Source organism: Thermobia domestica, chromosome 1 (genome assembly GCF_964235325.1).
Source record: "Thermobia domestica chromosome 1, izTheDome1.hap1.1, whole genome shotgun sequence".
NCBI classification, from domain to species: Eukaryota; Metazoa; Arthropoda; class Insecta; order Zygentoma; family Lepismatidae; genus Thermobia; species Thermobia domestica.
This window is the reverse complement of record NC_137454.1, coordinates 262,557,770-262,584,045: the sequence shown is the minus strand read 5'-3', so window position 1 is coordinate 262,584,045 and position 26,276 is coordinate 262,557,770. Positions and strand designations below refer to the sequence as shown.

The following is a 26,276-nucleotide window of genomic DNA, read 5'->3' as shown; positions in this document are numbered from 1 at the left end:
TTGGCTACATTCGAACAAACGTACCAGTGTCTAACAGCCTCATCCTTAGCCTACACAGCGCACCACAAAAAGTTTCACTAGAATTATTAGGGGAAGTACAGTTGAGATTTATAATAAACCATTTTCTGGAAATGGTAAGAAAATGGTGAATTTCTGAGGTAGAATGAGATTTTTTTTTTTTAAATTTCATGCTTACTTTGTTATATATCGCCATGACACTTGCAGGATATATTCTTGGAGTACTACGGTTTATTTTCAAATAGTTTTCGTCTGTCTGATGGCAGCGTTTCCAGCCAAAACAATTAATTCCCGCTATTAGGTGAAAAATTCGGAAAATTTTCCTTTTCCTCCCTATTATTACCCTCTTACTGGCTACATTGAAACAAACGTATCACTACCTGAAAGCTTCCTCTTTGCCCTACAGAACGCACCATAAAAAGTTTCAATAGGATAATTAGAGAAGCTGTAGCCCCGGCATATTTAATTTTTGCTTCTGAGGCGTAAAGAGTGCCAAAATTTCATGTGTATGACAGAATTTTTTCTTTACCTCTTTGAATGGAAGCCAGCGACTTCAGGATTTCACTGTACTTATCAACACACCAAAGATTTGTTTAGGTGACTTGAACCCATATAGCAGCAGTGGTGCTAGATACAAAAAATTTTGAAATTCGGTTAGGGAATTTTTTGTAAATTTTCACCCCTACGTTTCCCTCAATTTCCCACCCGTTGGCAACAGTGCAATACAACTTACACCAAAAAATAGCCACTTCTATTTTTCTAAAAAAACAAGGCCTTAACCATATCAATCGAATGAATAGTTTTTGAGCAATAAGACACTAACTGGAAATGCAGGAAAACGCCAAAAATGACCTGAGGCCGAAAGGAATAATCACACAATTTTGCTCGTATAGGTACAAAGAAACAAACGATTTGTAAGTTACGAGGGCTTCGACTCAAGTTCTGTTGATTATTTCAATAATCTGCAACATAAATCAATAAATAGTAGTTGCCAGAAAAAAACATACATTTGAAAAAAACATGAAAAAGAACGACGTTTTTTATTGAAAAAAAAACTTCACAGAAAAAACCGTTTTTTTACAACACTAATTATTGTCAAACTAGAATGTCCTCATTTTTATTCCTTTATTCAAACTTAACAGGTAACACTTTATTTTTTTATTTAGTCTGATCGCCATGAAGATATATGATAACATATCTAGAAGTAGTCTTTTTATATGGATTCAGTCTCGTAGAAATAGGGTCTATTTCTGCCCTTTATAAAAACACTGGAAGCTGTAAAAATCTATATAAATTCCGGTTTCCTTATTGATCCTCGTGAATTAAAAACCGTAGAGAGAATGCTTTAGTATGTATTCAGCAGGGTTGGCTGGTTTAAACCAGCTGGTTAAAAAAAAAAAAAAAAAAAAAGGTTTAAACCAAAAAAACGAAAAATGTTCGTCAAAGTGTAAGTGTTCGTAAAATCGTAATGAACACACATTTGTGGGTTATCACGTTTCACTCCTGTGTATTATTTGTGTTATATTCAGACCTAAATTCCCCATTCATTACTCAAAAAGATTATACTACATAAGCAACTTTTTTATATAAGTTTATGAATGTTTCTTTTGTGAGTTTTTTTTTAAAGTTTATTATTGTTATGCAATTGCAATCAAGGGAAAATTCTAAATATTGTTTCGTTTTAATAATGTTTATTGTTGATAAAATACATCGAAATGCCTTTTTTTTGGGGGGGGGGGGTCATACAAACCCCACGAGAGGCATTTATTGAAATCAGAAGTATCTTTGGTTTCTATTTATGTATAAATGGGTCAGAGCCAAAATGGACTCAATTAATTCGTATCTTTATTTACTTTTCTTACTGATATGCAAATTAAGTGTCGTCGTATTTCTTTAACTTGGACTAAATTAGTTCTTCTGCACTTGAAGTATTTTGAAATTGTCCATATGTAATTCTGTATAATGGTTTCACTTGTGCAACCTGTTTTTTTTTCGTCTTAAATGATTCTTGACAATTATATTAACAAGTAGGCCTATGCAAAGGTCAATACAACGTATTTTTATCAGGAGTCTTTCCTGAATGCATCGGCAGACGTATCGTAATTTTGGTCAATTAGTCCCAGTTTCGAGTTCAAGTGGAGGACAATTTCTCTCGGATGTAAGCCGAGAAGCGGTTTGAATTCAGCTTTAAGCTTATGGGACCCCTTCCAGCATAACCTGGTTGTTGTATAGTAACATCAAAGCGAAACAAACTTATTTCTGTCCATATGTGATATAAATACATAGAGCAAATTATTTAAACCAAAAATAAACCCTGGTTTAACCCCCCCAAGTTTTTTTTTGGGGGGGAGTTCAATAAAAACCATGGTTTTTGCGAACCCTGGTATTCAGTGTCTGAAGAAAAGGTTCCAGCCTCGACCTAATCCGTCTGTTGTAACCGGAAGTTATAGATTTACCACTTTCTTTAACACTAATATTCATAATTTGTAAATTACAGTTTTCACAATTACCGTTACAAGTGCTGCTCACTTGTTCATTGAAGGGAGAAATGTTAAACTGAATAATCATAAGAATCATAATAATATTAATAAGAATCAAAGTTGTCATTTTGATTCGATTTTCAGTTCAGTATCCCTTTCAGCAGCGAGTGTATATGAGACGTGGACCTACAGCTGAAAGTGGGATTCGAACCACATGAACTCCAGCTGGTCTTCCACGCCAAACGCGCATACATAAAAGTAGTCAGTTAATAGCATTGATAGTATTACCTAGATAGAAAGTATTGAACTCCATAAGGTTATTTCTAAGAAATAAACTAAATACGGGTATTACTATTACCACTAGCTGTTTCTATAATCGCCCTGTATTGTTTGATCCAAGAGGGCTTAACCTGGAAAGAAAGAAACTTCTCGTCGTAGTCGTTGTCTACTTGTAAAGTAAATCCTACACCAATTCATCTTTATGAATTTCGTTTTTATTTCATTTTGAATAGAAATCAGTCAGCCCAGCCAACCGTTGTTGATTCATGAATGTTTTTAGGTAGCTATTTCTTATTAATAATTACTACTATTACTAATTATTATAAGATTTGCTTTTACTTTATCAACTTTTAATATGTATATACTGACAGTACAACAGCATCCAGTTATAACTGGTTCAGTACAAACCCAAGTGTTACACAGTAAGAGCGGATTTACAATTTAATATACGATACTGATTCTACCAAATCAAAATTTTCTAGAATCTTTTTCAATTTAGGCCCAATGTGCGACAAGAGGTGGGTACACTTTAACATATATTATAACCTCAAAATATATAAGTAAATAAGATCTGTGATAGCAGGGGGAAAATTTCACATGGTATGAGAGTCTGCTGATTTTACTTTCAGTGCTTGTCATATACATAGTAATAGCTATTTAACATACCTTTTACCTAATTGCTGTTTCTGGTTTTTATTTATTTATTTTTAGGTTTCATTCTCTGGAAATCTTTAAAAATATATAATAGTATCGTTTATTCTGTTTGCAATCCGGAAATTAACACTTCACTATTTTCGCTTATTTACGTTATAATTACTACTATTACTAATTATTATAAGATTTGCTTTTACTCTATCAACTTTTAATATGTATATACTGATAGTACAACAAACAGCATCCAGTTATAACTGGTTCAGTACAAACCCGTGTGTTTAGAAATGAAAATAGCGATCACCATGGCAATGAGGATGTGACGTCACTATTTTAGTCCATTAATGGTAACACACTTGTGAAAGTGCCTTACAAAATTATGGTTTATTATGTCTATTGCATTCTATGGCATCGCACCCGTATAGATTGGGTGTAGGACATACTTCCCACTGTACGGCCCTTCCTATTCAAATTACAATCTTTCGGGACCTGTAAAACATTATTCACAGATGCAACTAGTTCAGTAATTGGGACCAGCTCCTCCAAAGATGATCCATCAAGGACCGCAAATAATTTCATTTGATGTCGACCTAAACATTAAGTAGGTTCGTTGTTAATTAGATCTTTCTACGGAGTCCCTAGATAGTGTATCAAGAATATTGGCATCCTTGGCAAAAGCGCTTAGATTTTGCCACTGCATGAGTCAGAACATAGGTCTACCTAGTATACGACATGGGTTGGTTTGTGAACACAATGTTCATTATAAGTTCATTGCATCACTAAATAATTCGCACTATCTACTAAAACTTGTCAAGTAGCACTAGGGAATAACGACACAAAATTTACGTACTACCGATCTAAACTAAGGCAACAGCAATGGCTGTGGGACTTCATTGCTTCTCAATATTGAAACTGACTTCAATGCTCAATATTGAAACTGACTTCAATGCTCAATATTGAAACTGGAAGGGGTAGTAGATATTTACCACTTCCGGTTGTAATAGAGATTCGAGTGAAGACGGAACGTAACCTCGCGACGCGTAATTGGGTATAGAAAGTAGCAGCTTGCTATATCTAGTACTGTTTTTACTGTATTAACGTTGAAGCGAAAAGTGGTCGATTTTCTGTCACACGAAACTGCTCCTCGCTATCTGCTATGGTATTTATTCTATGGTGATCAACTTGAAACCTGAAAGTTATTTATATTCGAAAATTTCGGTTTCAATAGGAGTTTGAGAAAAGATGGTAGAGCACTTAATCGATTTTTTAAAAATTGCTTCTTGCTACCTCTTATAAATTTTGTGTGTAGAGTGGTATTGTGGAAAGTTAGGGTTTTCTACCGCTTCCGGTTTTAGTAAAGATTAAATGATAGAGAAATTGAAGGGTAAGGAGGAAAAAGCAAGGAATGTCCATGTGCATGCTTTTTCGGGTGCTTTGTCCTGTCTGTTGGTGACTCTTGGTACTATTTGACTGTATATGCTGTGCATGCGTAGATGTAGAAATGTCCATGTAAAAAGGGGTAAAATATTTAACTAACCCTATTTTTACGCGGTTTTCAATATTAAAACTCAGTTTTCTCGAAAATGCAGTTCTGTGAAATTCCTTCTTTTTTCCCCTTACCCTTCAATTTATTTCCGGAACGCTTAATCGATTGCAGAAAACCACTTGTCTTTCTATAGTGATCAACATAAAAACCGGTAATGGTTTATTTCTATCACTTTCGGGTTGAATATTTTCTCCGTAAGTGAACTCAATTCCTAACTTTTGACCCTGTATATCCTGACTAAATTGGTGGTGATCTATCAGATGTCCGTGAGATTGTTTTAGTGTCGCGAATGGATGGACGAACAGGGTAAACATAGAGCAAAGTTTCGGTAAACCAACTTCTTAACAAGATTTGTTCCTAGTTCTAGTTCATTTGTCTACAAAATAAAAGTAGATTCCTGTTTCCATAGGCATCCTCATGAACATTCGAAAATTTCTAGAAGGGGGAAAAGCTATCCCTGCCAAGAATGAACATTTTCTTCAGGGGGCATAATTTTTTGTCAGGGAATATTCCTGACGTCCCCGTCAATTCGTACACTGGGAAGAACAACACCTTAACCTATTTTATTATAATTTAGTACGATCTAGATATCCTTAGAAAAATGTTCAGTTTAAAACTTCCCTTGGTGTTTTGGTAATCATCAGATACAAACTCAGGTCAGTTGTTGTCTTTCTAAACTGTTACTTTTCGTGAGGAAAGAAAGAAGTAAATCATAGAATCAGAAACTATAAGGACGGCGGAAAATTAAAATTAATAAATAAAAACACCCAGTGGGATTTAAACAATGTTCAAAAATTTTGATTCTCAATACAAAGAAGGCACTTAACATGCTCAGGTCGAAGCAACTGTAAAGTAATCTTTCAGTTGTATTGATAGTGAAGAACTCTTTAGTAACCCCCTTTCTCTTGTACGTTTTTGTTTTTGTTGAAATGTGTGTATTTTCTTTAACTACACAAAGTTTTCTGCATTTGCTAAAGTTCTATTTTGTTCTGAAAGTAACATTACATTAAGTTACGAAATAGATGATATTTTAAACAGCGGTGAGTTGGGAATGCTTCACTACTCCGACTCTCCCCTTCGAGCGATGTTGCCATACTTCGTATTTTAAAAGGCTTTGAAAAATTTAGGTGCGCAAATATATTTTTCAAATGTGAACATTTGAAAAAAAATCACAAGTACGTAATAATCACTGATCTTTTTTTCAGCTTTGTTTTGTTTTTTGGAAGGCGAATTCCTGTTTAGAACTCAAGTTTTTCTTACAACCAAGATATCCAAATATTGTTGCATTAGATAATGGTAATGGAAGCCCCTCCAAGTCCTCAGTGTGTTGGTCGTGAATTCGTCCGACAGTATTATACTCTCCTAAATCAAGCTCCAGCTCATCTTCATAGGTAAGAATTAATTGTAACATTTTTTACTTGTGAACTTTTTCTCTCTGAAGTAATCTATTTGATTTATGTTTTTGACAAATTGTAACTTCACTTGACACACACATAGAACTTCATTAGTGATTCAACACTGACTTCTGTTCGTTCTTTTAATTTTCGTTTTCTTTGTAATGTAATGTGTAATCTGTGTTGATGTATATTTGATAACATAGTACGTGGGGAATATGTTTAAAAAAAATAAGGCATTGTCGAGAAATATACAAAATAAGACAGCAGTTAAAACGGATTTATGGATCAGATAGCCATAAATAAAAGGCAAATTTTGGATTTCAGCAGGGATTCAAATTGTTTTCGTAGAACGTAATTTTCTGCTATGGGCACTTTATACAGTTCATTTGATACTACATTTAATGTTCTAACACATATTGTTTTCGTGGTGAACACCGGCTTTTATCCACACCTCGTGTGAAAATACTCCCATTGGTGTTATTATTAACAGTTACCAAAATGCTAAGTTTTATTCCAAGTGATGCAGACCTGGAAAAATGCTATCATTTCGATTTTGCAACTGGGAGAGATAAAGTTAATACTATTGGACCTGGCAGGCCGAGTGGTAAGCCTCAGGAGTCTCTTGCACATGCCTTCCTGAGATGTTCATAATCTAATAATTTTAGGGTGTTTTGATTGTCTAAAACCTTCTTTCGAGCAGTGGTTTTCAACTGACGGTCCTCATTAAGAAGATGCCAGCTTTCTCCGATACTTGATCATGGTCTATTAATCGCGCAACTACTGTTGAGAATTGACAAAATGTGCTTTCATCAGAGAATGCAAAGTTGGTTCCGAAACTTTGTATTTCTAAGCAATTTTTTTTAAGGGGGGGGGGGGGAATGAAACCTATATTTTCCCGCAGTACGCAAACACCGTTAGACGGTTCGTGTTGAACTACGAGAGTTGTTGCAAAAGTTGTAAGCCTACTTATGAACGGAACAGCAGAGAGATTATAGATGGTGTTACTTTTCAAACATAGTCTTCTGACAAGTCAACGTATTTTGCCCATCGATATTTAAATGTATTAATGTTGCTGGTTAAAATAAATGATTTGTCAAAGGTGTGAAAAATTTTATCTATGACATGCACGACGTCATTAGTGTCAAAATTAGTACCTTTCAACTTCCTTTTGAGCTTTGGAAAGTCAAAAGATGCTAAATCAGGCGAATAAGGTGGGCGTGGGGCCGTTTGTGAATTGCTGCCATTGCAATTATCGACTTGTGGCTAGGGGCATTGTCTTGATGGACAAGCACGTACTGTTAGTTTCCCACCACGATTCCGCCGAATATTAATATGGAGCTGTTGTAGGAAACCTCCGTAGTACTCCCCAGTCACTGTTCACCCTTTCGGAAGATAATCCACCAACACTGTCCTTTCCGAAACCCAGAAAACTTTTCCAGCTGAGGACACTGCCTTGGCCTTCTTCGGAGGGGGAGATGAGGGGTATTTTCACTGCTTGTAACTTCGTTTGGACTATGGTGATGGTGGATGCAGGTCTCATCTACTGTTATGAATCTAGTGCGAAAGGCATGTGGATTTGTCCAGAAGAGATGAAGATTCTCTTGAAATGTTGTTTGGTGACCTTTTGATCAGGTGTTAAATTTTGGCACGCATCTCGCGCACACCTTGCTCATCTAGTTCTAATATTTCTCGGTTAGGCTTGGAATTTATGTAACAACCCTCGTATCAACTTGGCTGCGATGTCATTTATCATTTTGATTGTTGGATTCGTGCTCTAAGAAACCATGTGGCGTGGGTTTCATTCGACTGATTCGTGAGTCCACGCATGTCTATTCATTGTGTTTAAATTGTATTATAATGACTTTCACAGTTAAAGAAACAACAATATACGCATCCATCACATATAGTCAGCAAGACACTTAAAGTATACTGATTTCCTTCCCATTCCCGATGTCCAATTACGCAACCTTGAGTAAACTCGGTTGTTCTCACACTGCATGCCTATGTGATACTCATTAGCTGTTTGCATTCGTTCGGTGTTTCCACAAAAATCTTTAGATAAGAAAAAAAACTATTGATGAATATGCAAGTGGATCCACCTCAGAAACAGCAAAATGATGTAAAAAGAAAAAGTAGAAAATAGAAATAATTTTCGTTAAGAATTATTATTTGAAATTCGGGCTTATAGTAGGCTCTGGCTGAAAAGTCGTCTACCATTAGGTATAGTATGTTCTGAGGCACACTCCAATGATGGTATGAAACCTTCAAAATTTGTTCGGCATTTTAATTTGAAGAATCTTAAGCAGATTTAGGGAATGGGCAGGGTGGGTGCGGACCGTAACATGTGGTATAAAGCTTTTTTTTTTTTCTTTGCTTTTTATTGTTAAATGGAATGTCCTCTTTCAGATTCCGAATGATAACATCTTGTTGGATAATTTTCAGTCTTTATAATGTATGACGACATTTTCGCCTATTTAATCTACATATTAAACGTTGCTGGATAAGTTAAAAATCTCCATAACTCTTTAACTATACACTGTAGGAACATAGTTTCTGCCAAACTATATGTAATCTAACCTTTCCACAGTTTGGAACATTTGGTGGTATGTAGACGGTACAGGGACGTCACTATCTTGAAAAAAATAAAAAATGCAATATAGTAATTTGCTATGAACAGTGTTTACTCAAATTGGAATGAACAGAAGGAACTCAGTGAGACATACAGGTATATACACAATATGTTCGAAACGTAACGAAACTTTTTTCTTTACAGATAACCACTAGCTCTATCTGTTGAAGCAACATATCATCGGAAAGTTGGATATCTACTCAATAAAACGACACTACAATCATGAAAACCGGTTAACGGAGTGTCAAGTTATGGGAAAAGTGGATGTATCTGGTGTCACCTCGTCACAAAATCACGATTGAGCAAAGAGCCAATATTATTATTATTATTTTCAGGCTAGGTGAAATATTTTCACAAATATTGGAAATGTTGAAACAAGTGTATGTTGATGAGTGCTTATCTCGTGCACGTGTGTTCGAGTAGTAGGTCGTGAGTCCTTGGAAGACGGCGCAAAGCCAGACCGACCAAAAAACAAAAATCGCAATGAGTTGGTGGAATAAGTGCGTGAAATGATGCAAATTCGACTGTGAGATGAATGGCGGAGGAATTAAATATGATGAAAAACATGATTCACGAAATTTTGACAAAGGATTTTAAGAAACGGTAAGTCTGTGCTCGATTTGTTCCGCGAACATTGCAAGGACCTGATTAAAACAGCCAGACAGAACAGAACATTCCTGAAATCAGTTGTAACTTGTGATGAGACTTGGTGGTTCAAGTACAACCCGCAAACAAAATGCTATAGTGCTACGTGGAAGTCCCCAGGTTCTCCAAAAGCGAAAAAATTTAGTTCTCAAAAGTCACGTGAGAAGACAATGTTGATCTATTTTTACGATTCCAAAGATATCATACTGCGAGAATTGGTTCCATAGGATCAAACTGATAATGGTGAATATTATCTGAGTATTATGGAGAGTTTGTGGGAGCGAATCGTACGCGTAAGGGCCGAGTATTGAGCGCCAGGCAGTTAGTTTGTATTGCATAATGTACCGTGTCACAGAACCGTCACATTTCGTGACTTTTTGGCTAAAAACACAAATGTGTGCTTCCTCATTCTCCGTATTCGCCTGATTTATCGCTGTGTGACTTTTCTATTCCCAAAATTAAAATAAGCCATGGAAGAAACATTTTGTGACAATGTTACATACGTCCAGTCTACCGTTACGAGGGTCATTGAGACGATTCCGAAAAAGGACATTAAAAACTCTATTGTAGCATTGATTAAACGTGGCCAACGGTGTATTGATACGGAAGTAATGTATTTTGAATAAAAGAAAACTACAGTTGGTAAAATACCTAATTCGTTTTGTTTAGGGGCCGCGGTGGCTCAGTGGTAGAGCGTTCACCTCTGGTGCTTGGGGTCCCGGGTTCGATCCCAGCCCCCGTCAAGTGAACTTTGTGGTGGACAAACACCGTGTGCGAGGACCGTTTACCTCCCACTTTCTTCATTCCACCATTTCATTCATTACTCATCATCACCGTCTCCTTTAGCCTAACCGGCATAACCATGGGACGTAAAACTCAGATTTCATTTCATTTCATTTTTTCGTTTTGTTTAAAAAAAAAAAAAAATCCTCACGAGCTAGCTCATGAAACATCTCAACGGGTGCAGTGTTAAAACTGTAATTAACGAACTTGAATATGTAGAAGCGTATGCATAGCTTCAAAATATTTAATGAATTCGGACCAAACTGGAGAAGAGGCAAAGAGAAATAAATGTTTAAGTGTGTATGTTCCAAGTCTGTAAAGTTAGTCTGTGCCAACCATCAATGTCTAACTTTGTATTAGACATTAATTTGTTTTGCTGGGCAGAATTTTTTTATAGATAATAATAATAATGAATTATTTTCTGCTTTTTAGCGCTTTTGTTTATGTCGGTTAATGTTTTTTAAACTTAATAATACGTAAACATACACTGACCATCTGTTGAACAGTTTCATGGTCTATCTCCAAAGATGAAATTATGTGTGAACATGAACATAATGAAGCTGGTTAATTATGGTATTAACACTCATCCGTGTAGGAGTTGCATGATCTAGCTCCAAAGATTGTTAGACTCTCATGAAATTCAATGAAACTACCGAGAAAATACATTATTTCAAACAAAAAGAGAATTATTAAAATCTGCGCATCTATGTCGAAGTGATGCGTGAACTTACACATTTTGAAGTCCGAGTCAGTTAATTACTGTTTACACACAGCACCTCCTTGAAATGTTTCATAGTCTACCTCCAAAAACTTCCATTATATCCCAATGAAATTTATATGGGTCCATCTGAGAAATACACTCTTTCAGGCAACAAAAGAATAATCAAAATCAGTGCATCCGTGTCAAAGTTTGTGAGAACATGAACGTATTAAAGTCAGTTGAGGTGTTTTATAGTCTAGCTCCAAAGATTCTAATTACATCCTTATGATATTTATGTGAGACCACCAGGAAGATGCATTAATGTCCCACTTCATGCAAATTATTGAAGTGCATTTTGAAATGAAAACTTTTCGAGATTGTGGCGTCACGACCAGTAGTGGCCACCAAAATGTTCTAAATCGGTCTAGCAATATGTAGCCTGGCAGAAATTGTCTTCCTACTATGTATGGTGGCTGGGTTATAGTGATTTTAACTTATCAGCACACTTTAATATGCTGATTAGATAGATAAAAAAATTGACATCAGACTGAAAATTGCCCAAGGATGCCTAAGTGACATCCGAGGACATACCACTTTACAATAAAAAGTAGAGGAAAAGAAAAGTTTATATCGCATCGCAGGGTTTAGTGAATTTTACCATTGGTTTTCTCTTAACTACGTGCTCACTTCAAAAAGAAGTCATTAGACTACTTTCAAAGAAATGTTGAAATGTTGAATGAAAGAAGGTACATAGGAATAATTGTATAGCAACCGAAGAACTTGTACTGAAGTAATCTTCCCGGCGTTGGGAACGTAGCAACCTCCTCGCCCAGTTGTTCGAAACTGCAATAGTCATTGGTCTTTTGGATTGGGCCCATCACCCTGCTGTGGATGATCGCCTTGATCACTATTCTGCTGCAGGGAAATATTGTTTTATAGTATGATGCCTCGGATGAAGCCAGTCTGATTCTCTGTTGTGATCTGTTAACACTTGGCGTAACATTGTCCGTTTCAAACATTAATAATTTATAACGTACAGTACAATATTGATACTTAAAATGGAGTAAACTGATTTGAGCGACACACGGAGCATGCATGGGTAGAAGGTAAAGTTATTGAAAACATAACAGAAGACTTAGTAGGAAAGTTGTTTGGAGAGAGCGAAATGCATATCGCAATGTCTTTGTAGGTAGAGTCAAATGATGGACCGGGTGACTTTTTCCCTTTACCAAGTTTTATTACAAAATATAATAAATACAAGTGTCTCTAATTCAATGTCTCTTCCTCAGTGACCAAGTGAAGGAATATTAAATGTTTTGCCGGGTGCCCCTTCCCCTCATGGCAGTTTCCAGAACACTTGGCCAGGTTGTAGGTTAGATTTGGATTATAAGTTCAAGATGGGATCCCTAGTCCAGTGCGACATAGGGTAAGGAAGAGGTGCTCCTAGTCCACAGCGACATAGTAAGGTAAAGGTTAAGCGATCAGTTGGTGAACTGATGTTAGGTCCCTCAGTGGTCCGCCTTTTATCTGTCCTCCTCGGGTCCTTCCGTGAGGTCCGTCTTCTTTCGGCGTTCCTCGGAGTCTGCTTCTCGTCTGCTATGCTGTTTTCAAACAATAGCACGTGTTGTGTTGACATGTGCTCTTGTCATGATGTGGGGATCCTTGCAATATGAAGGTAACATAAGCTTGGCTTTTAAATACTCAGATAAACTCGGTTAAAGGACAATTTGGGAACTTGCCTTCTTATCTCAGAAAGTAACTGGTGCGACAAGTTGTAGATTTTGTAAAGCAGATATTTTGATTAATTGAAGAGCTTATTTTCAAAAGGGTTGTTCATTTCTTCCCGAAATACACTTTTGCAACGGTTTCTTTGGGACGAACTCTACTGGAGTATGCAAAAAAGACCATCCAGATGGTTTCATAGTTGAATAAACTCCTTACCAGACTTGAAACTGCTGAAATATAAGAAAGCCAGAAAACAGGGCGGTGCTGAAGTTTAAGTGTGGTAAGTTTTTGCTGTCGAACAAATTGATCCTCTTTTGAAAATAAGCGTACACTTTGCAAAATATATTTTCCCCTTTAACATGTCATCGCCTTTAATCCATTTTCAGAAGATAACTTCGAGAAGATTTTTCTTTCGGCATTCTTATACTGCCACAAAATTACACAATTTCAACCCCCCCCCCCCTTCCCAAGAAAAAAAAGTAGCAACTTCCGTGATCGTTGGCATGGAAATTTTTTTGTAGGCAACTTAACGCCGTTATTTGTATCTTCCAAATATGCATCATTACCGGGATATGAATCACTCACCCTTTCTTACTCTCCCTTCACATGACCTCGGAAGATATTCTAAACTGACCAACAATGAATCATTCCAAGATCTTAAGTCTATTTATATTAGAAACTTGAAAGATTCCATTTGAGGAAAGTTGTTGGACGTTAAAAAGTATCAATTTGATTGCTCCTTTATATATGCAGTAACCTCCGAAACATTCAAATATATGCACTACAAAACTGTATTTTACCCCAAAATAGCTGAAACGAATTTCTGTTTTAAAGACATATCAATATCACATCAGAAAAAAAAAAAAGAAAAATGCTAAAATCTGAAGTCTAATGATAAATTATGATCATAGATCGATCGTATTCTGCTTCAGAATTTTTCGTTTTCATTGCATTCCGTCAATAGTGTTGCAGCTGCGATGCGATAGCATTTTGAAAATCGCGTGCATAGTGTGTATGTATATATATATATATATATATATATATATATATATATATATATATATTTGGTCTAGGAATTAATTCGTGCGGTTGGTACGCACACATTGAAGCTGTAGTACAAACACAAAATACATAAATACCTTAAGAAAAATATTGTCCATCGCTAGCCACCACTTTCGCCCATCTGTCAGGCAATGTACGGATTCCGTGGCGAAAGAAGTCCTCATCCTTGGAAGCGATCCAGTCAGAGACCCATGTTTCGATATCTTCTGAAGAAGTAAACCGCTGTCCAATCAAATCGTTGTTCATGCAATCGAACAAGTAGTAGTCCGAAGGAGCAACGTCTGGTGAATACGGCGGGTGGGGTAAAACTTCCCATCCGACATTTTCTAAATAGGTTTTGACCGGTTTTGCGACATGTGGGCGAGCGTTATCATGTTGAACAATAAGTTTATCATGTCTGTTCTCCCATTCTGGTCGTGTTCTGGCCAGAGCTTGCTTCAAACGCATTAATTGTCGTCGATAACGTTCTCCATTCATAGTTTCACCCGGTTGCAGCAGCTCATAGTACACCACACCTTTCATATCCCACCATATGCACAGCATAACCTTTGCACAGTGAATATCTCGTTTTGGTTGTGATGGACCTGGTTCACCTGGTTTCACCCAGGCCTTTTTTCGTTTAGGGTTCTCATAATGGATCCACTTCTCATCACCCGTAATAATTCGATGCAGAAACCCCTTTCTGCTCTGTCGTTGAAGCAGCAATTCGCAAATTGTTTTTCGTCTTTCAACGTCTCTGTCTTTCAATTCATGTGGAACCCAATGTGACATCTTTTGAATCATTCCCATGGCTTTCAAGCGTTTGGAGACTGTTGTTTGATCAACGCCTAATGCTGCTGCAAGTTGTTCCTGCGTTTGACACGAATCCTGCTCGAGCAATGCTGTCAATTCTTCGTCTTGAATTTTTTTTGGCTGTCCAGCTCGCTCTTGGTCTGCCAAGCCGAAATCACCACTTCTAAACCGTGCAAACCACTTCTGACACGTTCGCTCAGCTAGAGCATGGTCACCATACACTTCCACCAAAATACGATGACTTTCAGTCGCACTTTTCTGCATGTTAAAGTAATGCAGCAGGACACCCCGCAAAAACACTTTATCAGGCACAAATTGCGCCATGTTCACTTAACTACGAACTGGTGTTGTTGACGCTTTAATCCACTGCCCTATACTACGAACGATACGCGATGACAGGGGTTTGCAACACATGTGTGGATACACGGAACTGTGGGACGCTCCGTTCGTTGCGCCATCTCTTGTCCACCCGCACGAATTAATTCCTAGACCAAATATATAATATGTGCGTGTGTGTGGCATCTGTGAAAAGTATAGACGGAGCGTGCTTAACAGAGGCAGTTGAAAGTATTATTATTACAGGGTAACCAGAAAAGTTCTTGACGTTTTTGACGTCCTATTTGATGAGGCGCTTACGGCACTAGTAAAGGAAACTGACTTACGCGTCGGAAAACCCGAGGGAGGGGAGTGTGACCTGTACCAATTCAGGCACATTTCGCGTACACAACAATTACAGCTAGTCCAGTGTCGGAGAAATGGAGACATCGAAGCAGCTCCTTAGCGGTTGTATGCCATATGAGTTCATGCGGCTGCTGACAAGCCTACCTTAAGTCGTCGAATAATCAGTAGTTAGGGTTGGATGCCGTAAACGAACACAGCGCCAGGCATTGATTCCAAAAATTCAGGTTGAGATATCTGGTTCTTTGTGATGAACCCTGCAATGGGCGACAACATGTGTTAAATGACAAGACCTTAAGCCAGCCATAGAGGACAGGGGTCAAAAGTTTGGTGAACTTGCCGAACGCTTACAGGTTTCTGAGGAAATACTCAGATGTTACCTACACCGCATTAAGAGCCTGCCTTACTAAAAAATGATACGAAATTTACCATTTTTCTTTTGCTTGTTTATTCATCAGTGAAAGGAGATAATGAAATGTAACGTACCCCAATGTCATAGATAATGCTATTCTACAACAGAAAATATGAACCTGAAGAATGTTCAGTGTTGCCATCCATAGAAATTACAGTGTTGCCAGAAAAATAATTTCCCTAAAATCTAAGTTAAGGCAGCGAGTAGAGGAATGAACTCAATTGCATTTGATTACGTATCATGTTGTTTTGGTTTCCTGTGAACTACTTTTTAAATAATAGTTGTATTTAGTTTGTAATAAACAAAATAGTTTTAACATACAGTTATTAAAACTAAATAATAATGTTAATTAAAAAGTAGTTCACAATAAACCAAAACAACATGATACGTAATCAAATGCAGTTGAGTTCATTCCTCTACTCGCTGCCTTAACTTAGATTTTAGGGAAATTGCTTTTTTGGCAACACTGTAATTTATATTGATGGCAACACTGAACATTCTTCAGGTTCATATTTTCTGTTGTAGAATAGCATTATCTATAATTGTGGTAACTTGCATTTCATTATCTCCTTTCACTGACGAATAATCAAGCACAAGAAAATGGTAAATTTCGTATTATTTTTAGTAAGGCAGGCTCTTAAGATGTACAAGTTGAGCATGTGGGTGCCCCCACACATTGTTAGCAGTCAACAAGGAACTAGTGAAGCCAGTTTGTCGTACTGTCGCGGCACCACAATATACCCATATTGGTCGTGCTCACGGGTGACGAAAAATGGGTGCAGTATGACGCTCCCAAGTGTACCAAACATAGGATGTAATCGCGTGATCCTGTACCTCACACTTCAAGGCCACCTCTGCACCCACACAAAATCATGCTCTGTGTTTGGTGGACTAGCTGTCAAGTGGTACATGACGAGCTTCTATTTCTCAGAACTACTAGTGTAAAATATTGTGTGTACCATAAAATCATGAGAAATTAGAAATATCAGCATTAGCATTTAGAAATGACTTACTATTATTTTGTTTCTACTTCATGATAATTTACAACTTGTAAAAAGTTTTTAAAAAATTGTTTTAAGAATTAAATCCAATTATAATTTTTGTTTCCCTTTGAGAAATAGATTCCAAGCGACCAACACAAGCCAGCATTATTTAATCTCAAGGGTGTGCTTCACGACAACGCGAGACCACACGTGGCAGACAAAGGTGACGAGGGATACCGCTCAGTGACTTGGCTGGGAAACACTGTGCCATCTACTACACTTGCGAAATCTATAACATTCATATTAGTGTTTGTTCTGTTCCCTAGGTAACCACCTCCGTGAGAAATCCTTCGACAGTGAAGGAGCTGGACATGCATTTACGGTTTTCTTTGCTTCCAGGACCTGCGAGTTTCATCGCCAGGGCATTGCGTAACCGCAGAAATTACGGCAAAGGGTGCTGGAAATTTCTTTGAGAGTTAACATTGATTACCATGCGCTATATGTTAGTTTCTGATAATCACGAACAGCTGTATATCTGTTTCTGATAATCACGTACGATCAAAAACTTGTTTGGTTACAATATATTCTTCAGATAATTTAATGATTAAAATTATTTGAATTTTGTAAGATATGCTTTTAAGTATTTATAAGTCACATATTTTCTCTTACAGGTTTTACAACAATAATTCATCGTTCGTACATGGTGGAATTGATACTCCAAATCGTGAAACCAAGCCTGTCATAGGGCAAAAACAAATTCATCAAAAAATACAACAGCTAAATTTCAGAGACTGTCATGCAAAAATACGTCAAGTGGATTCACATGCCACACTTGGAAATGGAGTTGTAGTACAGGTTAATTACCTTTAGTTTTAAAATTAGATTGGAAAGCTTTTACTTTATATTGTGGTTTATCAGAATAATAAGAGAGTGAGGTAAACTCCTTTACTGCGTTTAGGCTATTAAGTAAGTTTAATCATAGTTTATTGCACTAAGTCATGAAGAAATAAATGTGTAGTAAGTTCATTGGTGATAGAGACTAGTGCCCTGCACCTTTTTCAACTTAACAGGTAGACTCTAATGTTACCTGAAATGAGCGAAAAAGATTTTGACGCCGAGATAAAGGTAGGATTCATGGCAATACAATCTCTAGGTACTACTAGGGTTCTGCTGTTGCAGACAGGAGAACCTCGGTGGTAAATAAATTTTCTAAACAGAGACATCGTAGTAGGAGGATTACATTAACTTCTATCGTAGAAAGTACCTAACCAATACCATTTTTATTTTATTTCATTCCTGTTGAATGTATCAGTAACGATTGCTAGGAAAGTAACGCGTATCTTAAATATAAAGGCGAGCTTTATCAGTATTGAAGTGTACTATAAACTAAATTAATTTTTTTAAAAGTTCGAGGCTAATGGAGACCGTAATAGTGAAATGAATAATGATGGAATGACAAACGTAGGAGGAAACAGGGCGACTACGAGAAAACCGACACATGGTCTTTGTCCATTACAAAGCTCATGTAGCGGAGCTAAAATCGAACGAGTGCGGTGACCCCACGTGCGCTGTAAGTCTGTGCTACGCGGCCTCATAGATTACATATGTAATTGTTAACGTGATAGTGTGTAATACATAAAATAATGTCTTAGAATATTGCAATGAGGATGAGACACACTAAAAAGGGGGAAAATTAGTCACTGAAACCCGGAACAAAATGTAAACTGTTGGTACACCAGGACAAGGCCCTTCAAATCAGAACTCTCGCGGTCAAAATGGAACGCATATTAACCTTTACCCTAGGTAGTACAAGCGTTGTGAAACTCTATATAAATTGTTAAGCAACCAGAATTACAGTATAACATTGGGTAGAACTATCTGTTTCGGACAAGAAAATCGGCAATCGGCCACCACATTCCAAGTTTCAGAAACTCGGCTTAAGTCTTGTGGGGCTTCGTGTCAGCTAGCATAGAACCATATAGTTTCGTACCAAAGAATGAGCCACTCGTATTTTGTGTTCCAAAAACGCCTCATATGTCAATTTCCAATTTATGTGAAAGTTTCTGTACTTTGATAAAGCCTTCATTTGTCCTTTCTCTTCTACCTCTTTGTGAGCTGAATTTCAAGAAAACACTTTGAAGACGTATATAGTTCATATGTAGAATTTCACTTCCTTAGTTTGACCCCTTCACCACATTTTTGAGAAATTAATTTACCTTTCATCCGAAGAAATTTACTTTCGGAAACTGTCAAAGGCTTGTTTACTTCTGATTTATAAAGATAAATTAGAAGTAATCATAAAGATGATAAAGATAAATCCATGTCATAAAGACCATAAAGATAAATCCATGTCAAGTGGTCCAATGCATGTTGCTCGATAATTTTCAAAAAATCTGATTTTTGATGTGCAGTCACCTTACCATGTCGTTAGGTCAAAACAACTATTATTTTAATTTTAGTGACGTGGGTTTCGAGTAGCAGCCATATTTGTTTTCGAAGATGCGCCATTTGGTGGTGGTGTAAGGAATTACCGAATCTGAAGTATCTCAGCACCTAGTTATTTTATCGATGTGGAACAAATCAAAATGGTCATCAAATTGTAAACTATGAGACTATAAAATTAGTTATTATGGTCCATAAAGTATAGCAGGGTGAAAAGTAGGTTTGAAAAAGTGGGTCATTGATATTAAAAGTTCCGAGTTTGAGCAGACGATCTTTGCATAAAGGCAAACGAACAGGAAGGTGAGCTTTTATAGATAAATAGGTTTGATATAGAAGTGCTCATTCACGAAGTTTCAGCCCTTAGACTTGCCCCCTCTTTTTTTTAATAGATATTATTAAAAATTCAGAAAAGTAAAAAATGTGCGTACTTAACAGGTATATATCTCTAGTGGAGAACCCGATAAAAATACACAATTCCTCCCCATAACGTCTGTATGATGATATTATATATCAAAACTAGTTTGATTTAGCTATAAGTACCTTTATTATTAACACAAAGTTGTACCTACAAAAAAGCACTACATTTTCGTATAGATGTCAGAAGTAAGCTGACCAGAAGACTACCACACAATTGGACGTGCAGGTCGTAGGGATGAAGAGCTGCTTTCTTGGCCTCCACATACCCCTGACCACCCTGTGTGACTTATTTCTGTGAGGTTTTCTGAAAGAAGTCTAAAGCTACCTCTACCCGCCACTATCTTCGAGTGCACGTTACATACACCGTGCTATCCGTCCTTCGCGAAATATTACAACGTGTTCGGTAGGAATTTGACTACAGGCTTGATGTTTGTCGAGTTACGAAAGGGGCTCAAATTGAACACCTGTGATCTGAAGAATAATAGATATGTAATGAAACAAAACTTTGAACTATTGCCTCGTGTGGAACGAAGTCAAAAGCTTTTCGAAGTTCTGTAAATATTCCAAATAAGGGAAATATAAGGAATTTTCCCAATATTAACATACTATCCAGAACAAAACAGTTAAACAAAATGCTGTAACCCTGAATAGATCCCTTTTGCGCTTCTGTGTTTCCACCACACTGTTTAGCCCTTCGTCAAGAATCCCCGGAAACAACCTTCATAACATTGATGGAGTTGTATGCTTTTCAATTAGAAACTTTAGGTACATCTTTTCTAGGTTTCAGTATCAATGTAGTTCTATTAATTCGTCAGAGACCTAGAACTTTACCGACAATTATTAACGAATTATAAAATTTACGTAACAAGTAAACAACCTTTTTATTTATTTATTTATTTATTTGTTTATTGTAATATTTCTTTTCTTCAGTTCATCCTGCCCTGCACCAAAATTTGCAGAAAGCCTCTTAATACTATTAGCAACATTCTGTAAACTAATAGGATTATGGAATAATTTTAGTTTGTCCTCACTTAATGTTTCCTCAAAACAGTCAAAATTACAAGTACCATTATTTCTACATAATACTTTACAATAATCATGAACGTCCTCGGGGTTCAAGGTACCATATTCATGTTCTAAGCATTCATCCTATTCTTAAGTAAATAATTGACTTTGTGTTGCTGTAGCTAATACATGTACCTCGAGACATCTAACAACGGAATGTCGTACTGCTACTGGTTTACCTGATTTAAAAAAAAAAAAAATATTTTGGATAGCACCTCATAGGTCTTTTTTAATTTTGAATGGTCTATACAACACAGTACCTCCAATGGTATAACATACAATGACTTTCCGTCGTCATCCTTATAATGATCACACTTCGTTTCACGAGGTTAGCCTTACGGGTATTACACAGTGGCAGTAGTAGTATACAAGAATATTCCATTCAAAACACCAGCAGACATCATATAAAATACCTATAGCAGGGCCAACAAGAGATGGTCTCTGAAGTTCCTTACCACATGCAAAAGGAAAGTGTAGTCCCTACTTTGGTGCTGGTATTAACAACCACGGTCACTCTATCTTACACCATTAATTAAATTGGCATTATAGACGGACAGAAAAAAACCTCAACACGCGAATGACAACGTTACTGCGAGCTGTCAAGAGACCTTCTGTTGCTGGCTCCTCTATATATATTTGTTTTTAATCGGCCAGTTGGTCCTTCAAATAAAATAATTTAGCAATTCAATATTGTTGAATCAGCCTCACTCTATATTCACATCTAAACTTAAGTGTAAGCGAGCCTTCATATTGGATACTTCTCAATAAAGAAAGAGAAATTCGGAGCTTAGAGGATCTACCCAATTTCCCCTCATAGGAACGGAATTTTTGAAAACTGTAATATGTTTTCACTTATTTTATGATTTTTTTTTTTTTTTTTTTTTTAAATAAATGGAATTTTACATCTTCAAGTTAAACAACCCCTCACATTCGACACTTTCTCAATAAAGAAAGGAAAATTTGGATGTTAAAGAATCCATCCCTGTTTTCCCTCTTAGGAGCGGAATTTTCGAAAACATTGAAAGACGTATTCTCTTATTTTTGAGTTTGTGTACCGAAGTTTACATCTCCAACTTAAGCAAATCCTAACATTCGCTCTTCGTGAATAAAAGGAATTTCAATATAATTGAAATCGCCCTCTCTTTATCCTTAAAAGCGGGATTTTCAGAAACGCTAAAATGTTATTTTAAATTAAACGTCTATATACTGAATTTTAGATCTCCAATTTAAGCGAATCTTCACATTCGGAACTTTCTGATTAAATAAAGGGAAATTTGAGTATTTTATAAACGTCTCCTTTCCCCATTTAGACCAGAATTTTTGAAAATGCTGAAACGCATTTCCCTTATTTTTCATGAAGAGTTCATTTTCATGCGAAGTCAAAGGCATATTAGGTCACATTGTATTTTATATTTATATATATATATATATATATATATATAAACGCATTAACAAGTTGTAGTTTTCTTAAATTCCGTGGCCAGCCGTTCTGATTACTATTTTTCCATCTTCTGACTCAGTTGAACAAGTAATGTGATGCAGTTGATACCTATAATATCTAGACCTTGACCCAATTTCTCATCAGACTACGCATTTCAAGTTCAAGATTCTGAATGTTTATACTTTACGTGTCATGGTCCTACATGTGCAGGAAGTTCGCTCGTTAGCCACACTCCAGTTAAGATGTTCAAATTTTACATGAAACAATAGGTCCATATGAACATGTATTTTTACATATAATCAAATTTGATTATTATGCCACACGGGATGAAACTTAACGTTAAAATAAATAACCATTAAAGCTCCATTCTGAGATATTGTATCCCCATTAAATAGCCTCTCAGTTCTGTGTGGAATTTTATTAGTAAGTAAATAATAAAGGTGACAAATCACAAGTAGTCTGTTCAGAGTCCTTGAGTCTTAATTTACTTGTACTCAATATCTGGAGCCTGTAATTCGTTTCGTTTAATACCAGGTTTTCGATGCTTTGATTAAGCGATTTAGAAGTAGACGGTGATACGTTGGTTGATGAGTTTAGGATCCTTGCAGTATCGAGGTTTCATGAAATATGGTCCTACAGGCTAACGTGGGATCCGAACCACATTTTCTTCCACCGGAAATCGAACTTAGCTTCCGGCATCAAAGACGCGTATGCTAACAATATAGCCGCTATGGAGCTCACTTAAAGTATATAAAGAGTGAAAATTTTTCGCCTTTGTTCCTCCTCCAAACTTGTTGATTAATTTGTTGATTCGTATTTAACTCTAGCAGTGAGCAGAGATGCTACATAGATGACCGACAGTTTAAGAAGGGATTGCGTACTGACCTTTCTCGTGGTTATATGAATAGCGTACGCGCCTTTGGTGCTGGAGAGACTGGTTCGATTCCCGGCAAAACTTCATGTGGTTCGGATCACACCGTAATCCATGTCTCCTATACCCTTGTTTCTGAAAGGGACCCAACTCCAATACAACCATCGAGAATTGAACTCAACTTGGTTCACCGAGGATATGTGCATTAACCATTTTATTATTATTATATATTATTATTATTATTATTATTAATTTTAAGCGAAAACTGAAGCACTAAATCTACCCCTTTTCTTTTTTTAGCTTTATTTTGGAACATAGTTTCTATATTTTATTTTAATACATTGACTTTACTCGTCTTTGTTCTACTTTTTCTTATGCAAACGACAGCGATATTACAGAGAAACACCGAGGACACTAAATAATGCACATGTTTTTCAATGGAACTCGAACCCAGGATAAACTCCGCCTTGTAGTCTGCAGCTGAACGCTGCAAAACACTCATCTATGGATACTGGCTATAAGATCAACGAGAAGTGTTGATGAAGAGATTACCGTATTCGTTGCCATTAAAAGGTGAATAGTATCGCTGGATTTTGAACTTTCGTGAATTTAAAGTTTTCTGGCATATTAAATATCCGATGATATTGTTTTCATCTGCAAATAAGCATTGATAAATCAGATGGTGGTTACTGAACCTTCTTTCCCCCATTATTAGTAAATCAACATAAAGAACAACATTACGTTACTACTTCATGTCGCATTTTAAGTCAGTCATTTTGGTACAAGTATTAGAGATGGCAAGTAATCCCAACATTTCATTAACAAACGTAACTTACATGTTTTGTACTGCTAAAGTAACCTATAACATGGATATAATTTAGAGACCATTTATTTTCTTAGTCAAATACTGAACAACTGTTCGAAATACTGAATAAGTAGTTTATTATTATTATTATTATTATTATTAAAATCTTTCCATATTGCTTTCTGTTCAAGAATATATATTAGAGGCAAAAAAGAAAGATAAAATATAAAGAAATAAGGAAGATAAAATGAAATTTTTTAGTTTAACGTCCCTCAGTCGTGCCCTTTAGACCAAAGGAGACCGATGATTAATGCAAATAAACTGAGTGTTTTTTTTTCTGTTCCACCGAGAATCGAACCTGGGACAACGTGCATAGTAGACGAAACGAGAAGAATTTGTGATTTGGTTTAATATATATATAAAATATAATTTCCTCTATTGAATAGCTGTGACGTATTTATAATTTTCTTGTATCCATACATGATAAATGCGACATGAATGTTCGACCAATAAAATGCATATTTCTTTTTCTTTTTAATAATTTTTAGCAGATCGGATTCGAACCTCGGCTAAAATAAGCAGACATGTGGAGTTCTGTAACGCTAAACGTTTACACCACGAAAGCATGACTTCGAAAGTGCTCCGTCTGTTTGTATCGAGCTCTCTTGGAAATTGTGGCCTCTTAAGGCTTATCACCCAGTATGCTAGATTTTGACTTTTGTTTATTTATATATCATTATTTCTTTTTGTAAACTATTATGATACCTATATGCCAGTTATATATTTACTTGGCAGCAACGTGAAGAAGATGGTATATTTCTCTTGTAAGACTACACATGTTACTCGCTGTCAGAATAGAAAGGGGTGAGGGGAATAAATTTCTCTGTAAGCACATATCCGAGGAGCACAAGGATCTAAGTTCAATTTTTTGGACTCAGTCTCTGAAAGGCAGTCTAGGTTTTTGTGGCTAGAATTGTACAACTTTTGATAATTTTAGAATGGTCCGGCGTGTATGGCTGCTATAATCTTCCCCTTGCTATTAGTTCATATCGGTCAGTACGAAAGAATATTGGTTCGAAAGGGCTGTGAAATGTCTGTCTTGATTGATACAAGGATGCGTACTTTATATCAACCCTTTCCCAGCCCTTTCATACCCTTATACAGTGTCAACTATGGTAATTAATTTTGGTACCCTCGTTCGAATGAAGAAAGCCTCGTCTTTCTGCGAATAATTAAGAGTTTTTGACCCAGTTTCACTCTTTCGTCGTTATGCTTTGAGATTTTCAGCTTTTTGGAGAGACTGATGTTGGAACATCGTTGTTGTATTTGACATCCTAAATACGTTCTTTCATCCTAGTAGGCGTGTTCTTATCATGCCTGTGTCTTGGCATGTGTATTGTCTCTATGAATTCAAATCTCTCCATAATAAAGAAGTCGAAGCAGCGAGTAACGGCTATTTAGTACTGGAGCGTATTGATAAGATTACTCTTCAAACGCTTCACATTACAATAATTCTTATTGGATTTACTAAGTAGGATCTAGTGATGGAGTTTGTTCCTGCGGCAGTAAATTTTGGGGTTTGTCACCATTAATGGCTCTGCTCAATGACACATCGTAACTGTGTTAACACTTCAGTCGTATTGAGATAACTTGTTTAGACACGAAATGCTTGTTTCGTCCAAACGATTGATTAATGTGCATCTTGTCCATTGAGACTTTCCATCAGCTTCTTAAAAAATCATCCACATTTAAGCGGAAGTTGCGTTATTTAGCATATATGTCTGCTGAAAGTCATGTTAGTGATCAGCATTTTTGTGGGCAATACATTGAGGGGACAAAAAATTTTGGAGAGTAAGATCAGGTTGAATCCCAAGAATAGTAGATACAGCTGTTACGTTCGTTGTTTTAATAGTTCATAGTATTTTTAACTAGCTAAGTTAAACCTAGCATTTAAGTTTAAATTATTCATTTCCATATAGCAAATGGTATCAGAATTAGAGATATACTTTCGTGTCATGCAATACGTGTACACATTAATGTAAATCATTAAGTAAAATGTATAACTTTTCAGAAGAAGACAGTCGAAAGAGAAAGCAACTTTGGAACATATATTATCCAGGTTTATATTTAACGGTGCCAACATTTAATAAATGTTTAAAAAAAGAAGTCATGGGGGGGGGGGGATTAGGATAGTTGTGTTTAAATGAATGTGCAAATGGTAGAAAATACATAACTAAAACATGAGAAGGTGAAAAGTGAACGGTGTATAATGTAGTCACATACAGGTAAAAAAAATCTTTAACATGAGTAATTGAAAAATCAATGCCATATTTGAAGTCAGAGTGAAAAGTTCTATTAGAGTCCTTTGGTGTGCTAGAATTGTTGATAATGTGATGTCTATGTCTACTTTATAAATCTATCGTGGAGCCGAAATAATTTCCTTTTTTTTTTTTTT

General features: G+C 36.4%; 1 protein-coding gene across 4 annotated transcripts in view; it reads left to right on the top strand.

The window, feature by feature from the left end:
• Nucleotides 1-26,276, top strand: part of rin (ras GTPase-activating protein-binding protein 2) — a 116,385-nt gene that overhangs the window by 15,348 nt on the left and 74,761 nt on the right. For all 4 annotated transcript variants that reach the window (XM_081726188.1, XM_081726191.1, XM_081726182.1 and 1 more), the window contains 2 exons: nt 6,180-6,365; nt 17,452-17,635. In XM_081726188.1, coding sequence (XP_081582314.1) covers nt 6,268-6,365; nt 17,452-17,635 — 282 coding nt within the window. In that variant the 5' untranslated portion in view covers nt 6,180-6,267. The remainder of the gene's footprint in view (nt 1-6,179; nt 6,366-17,451; nt 17,636-26,276) is intronic.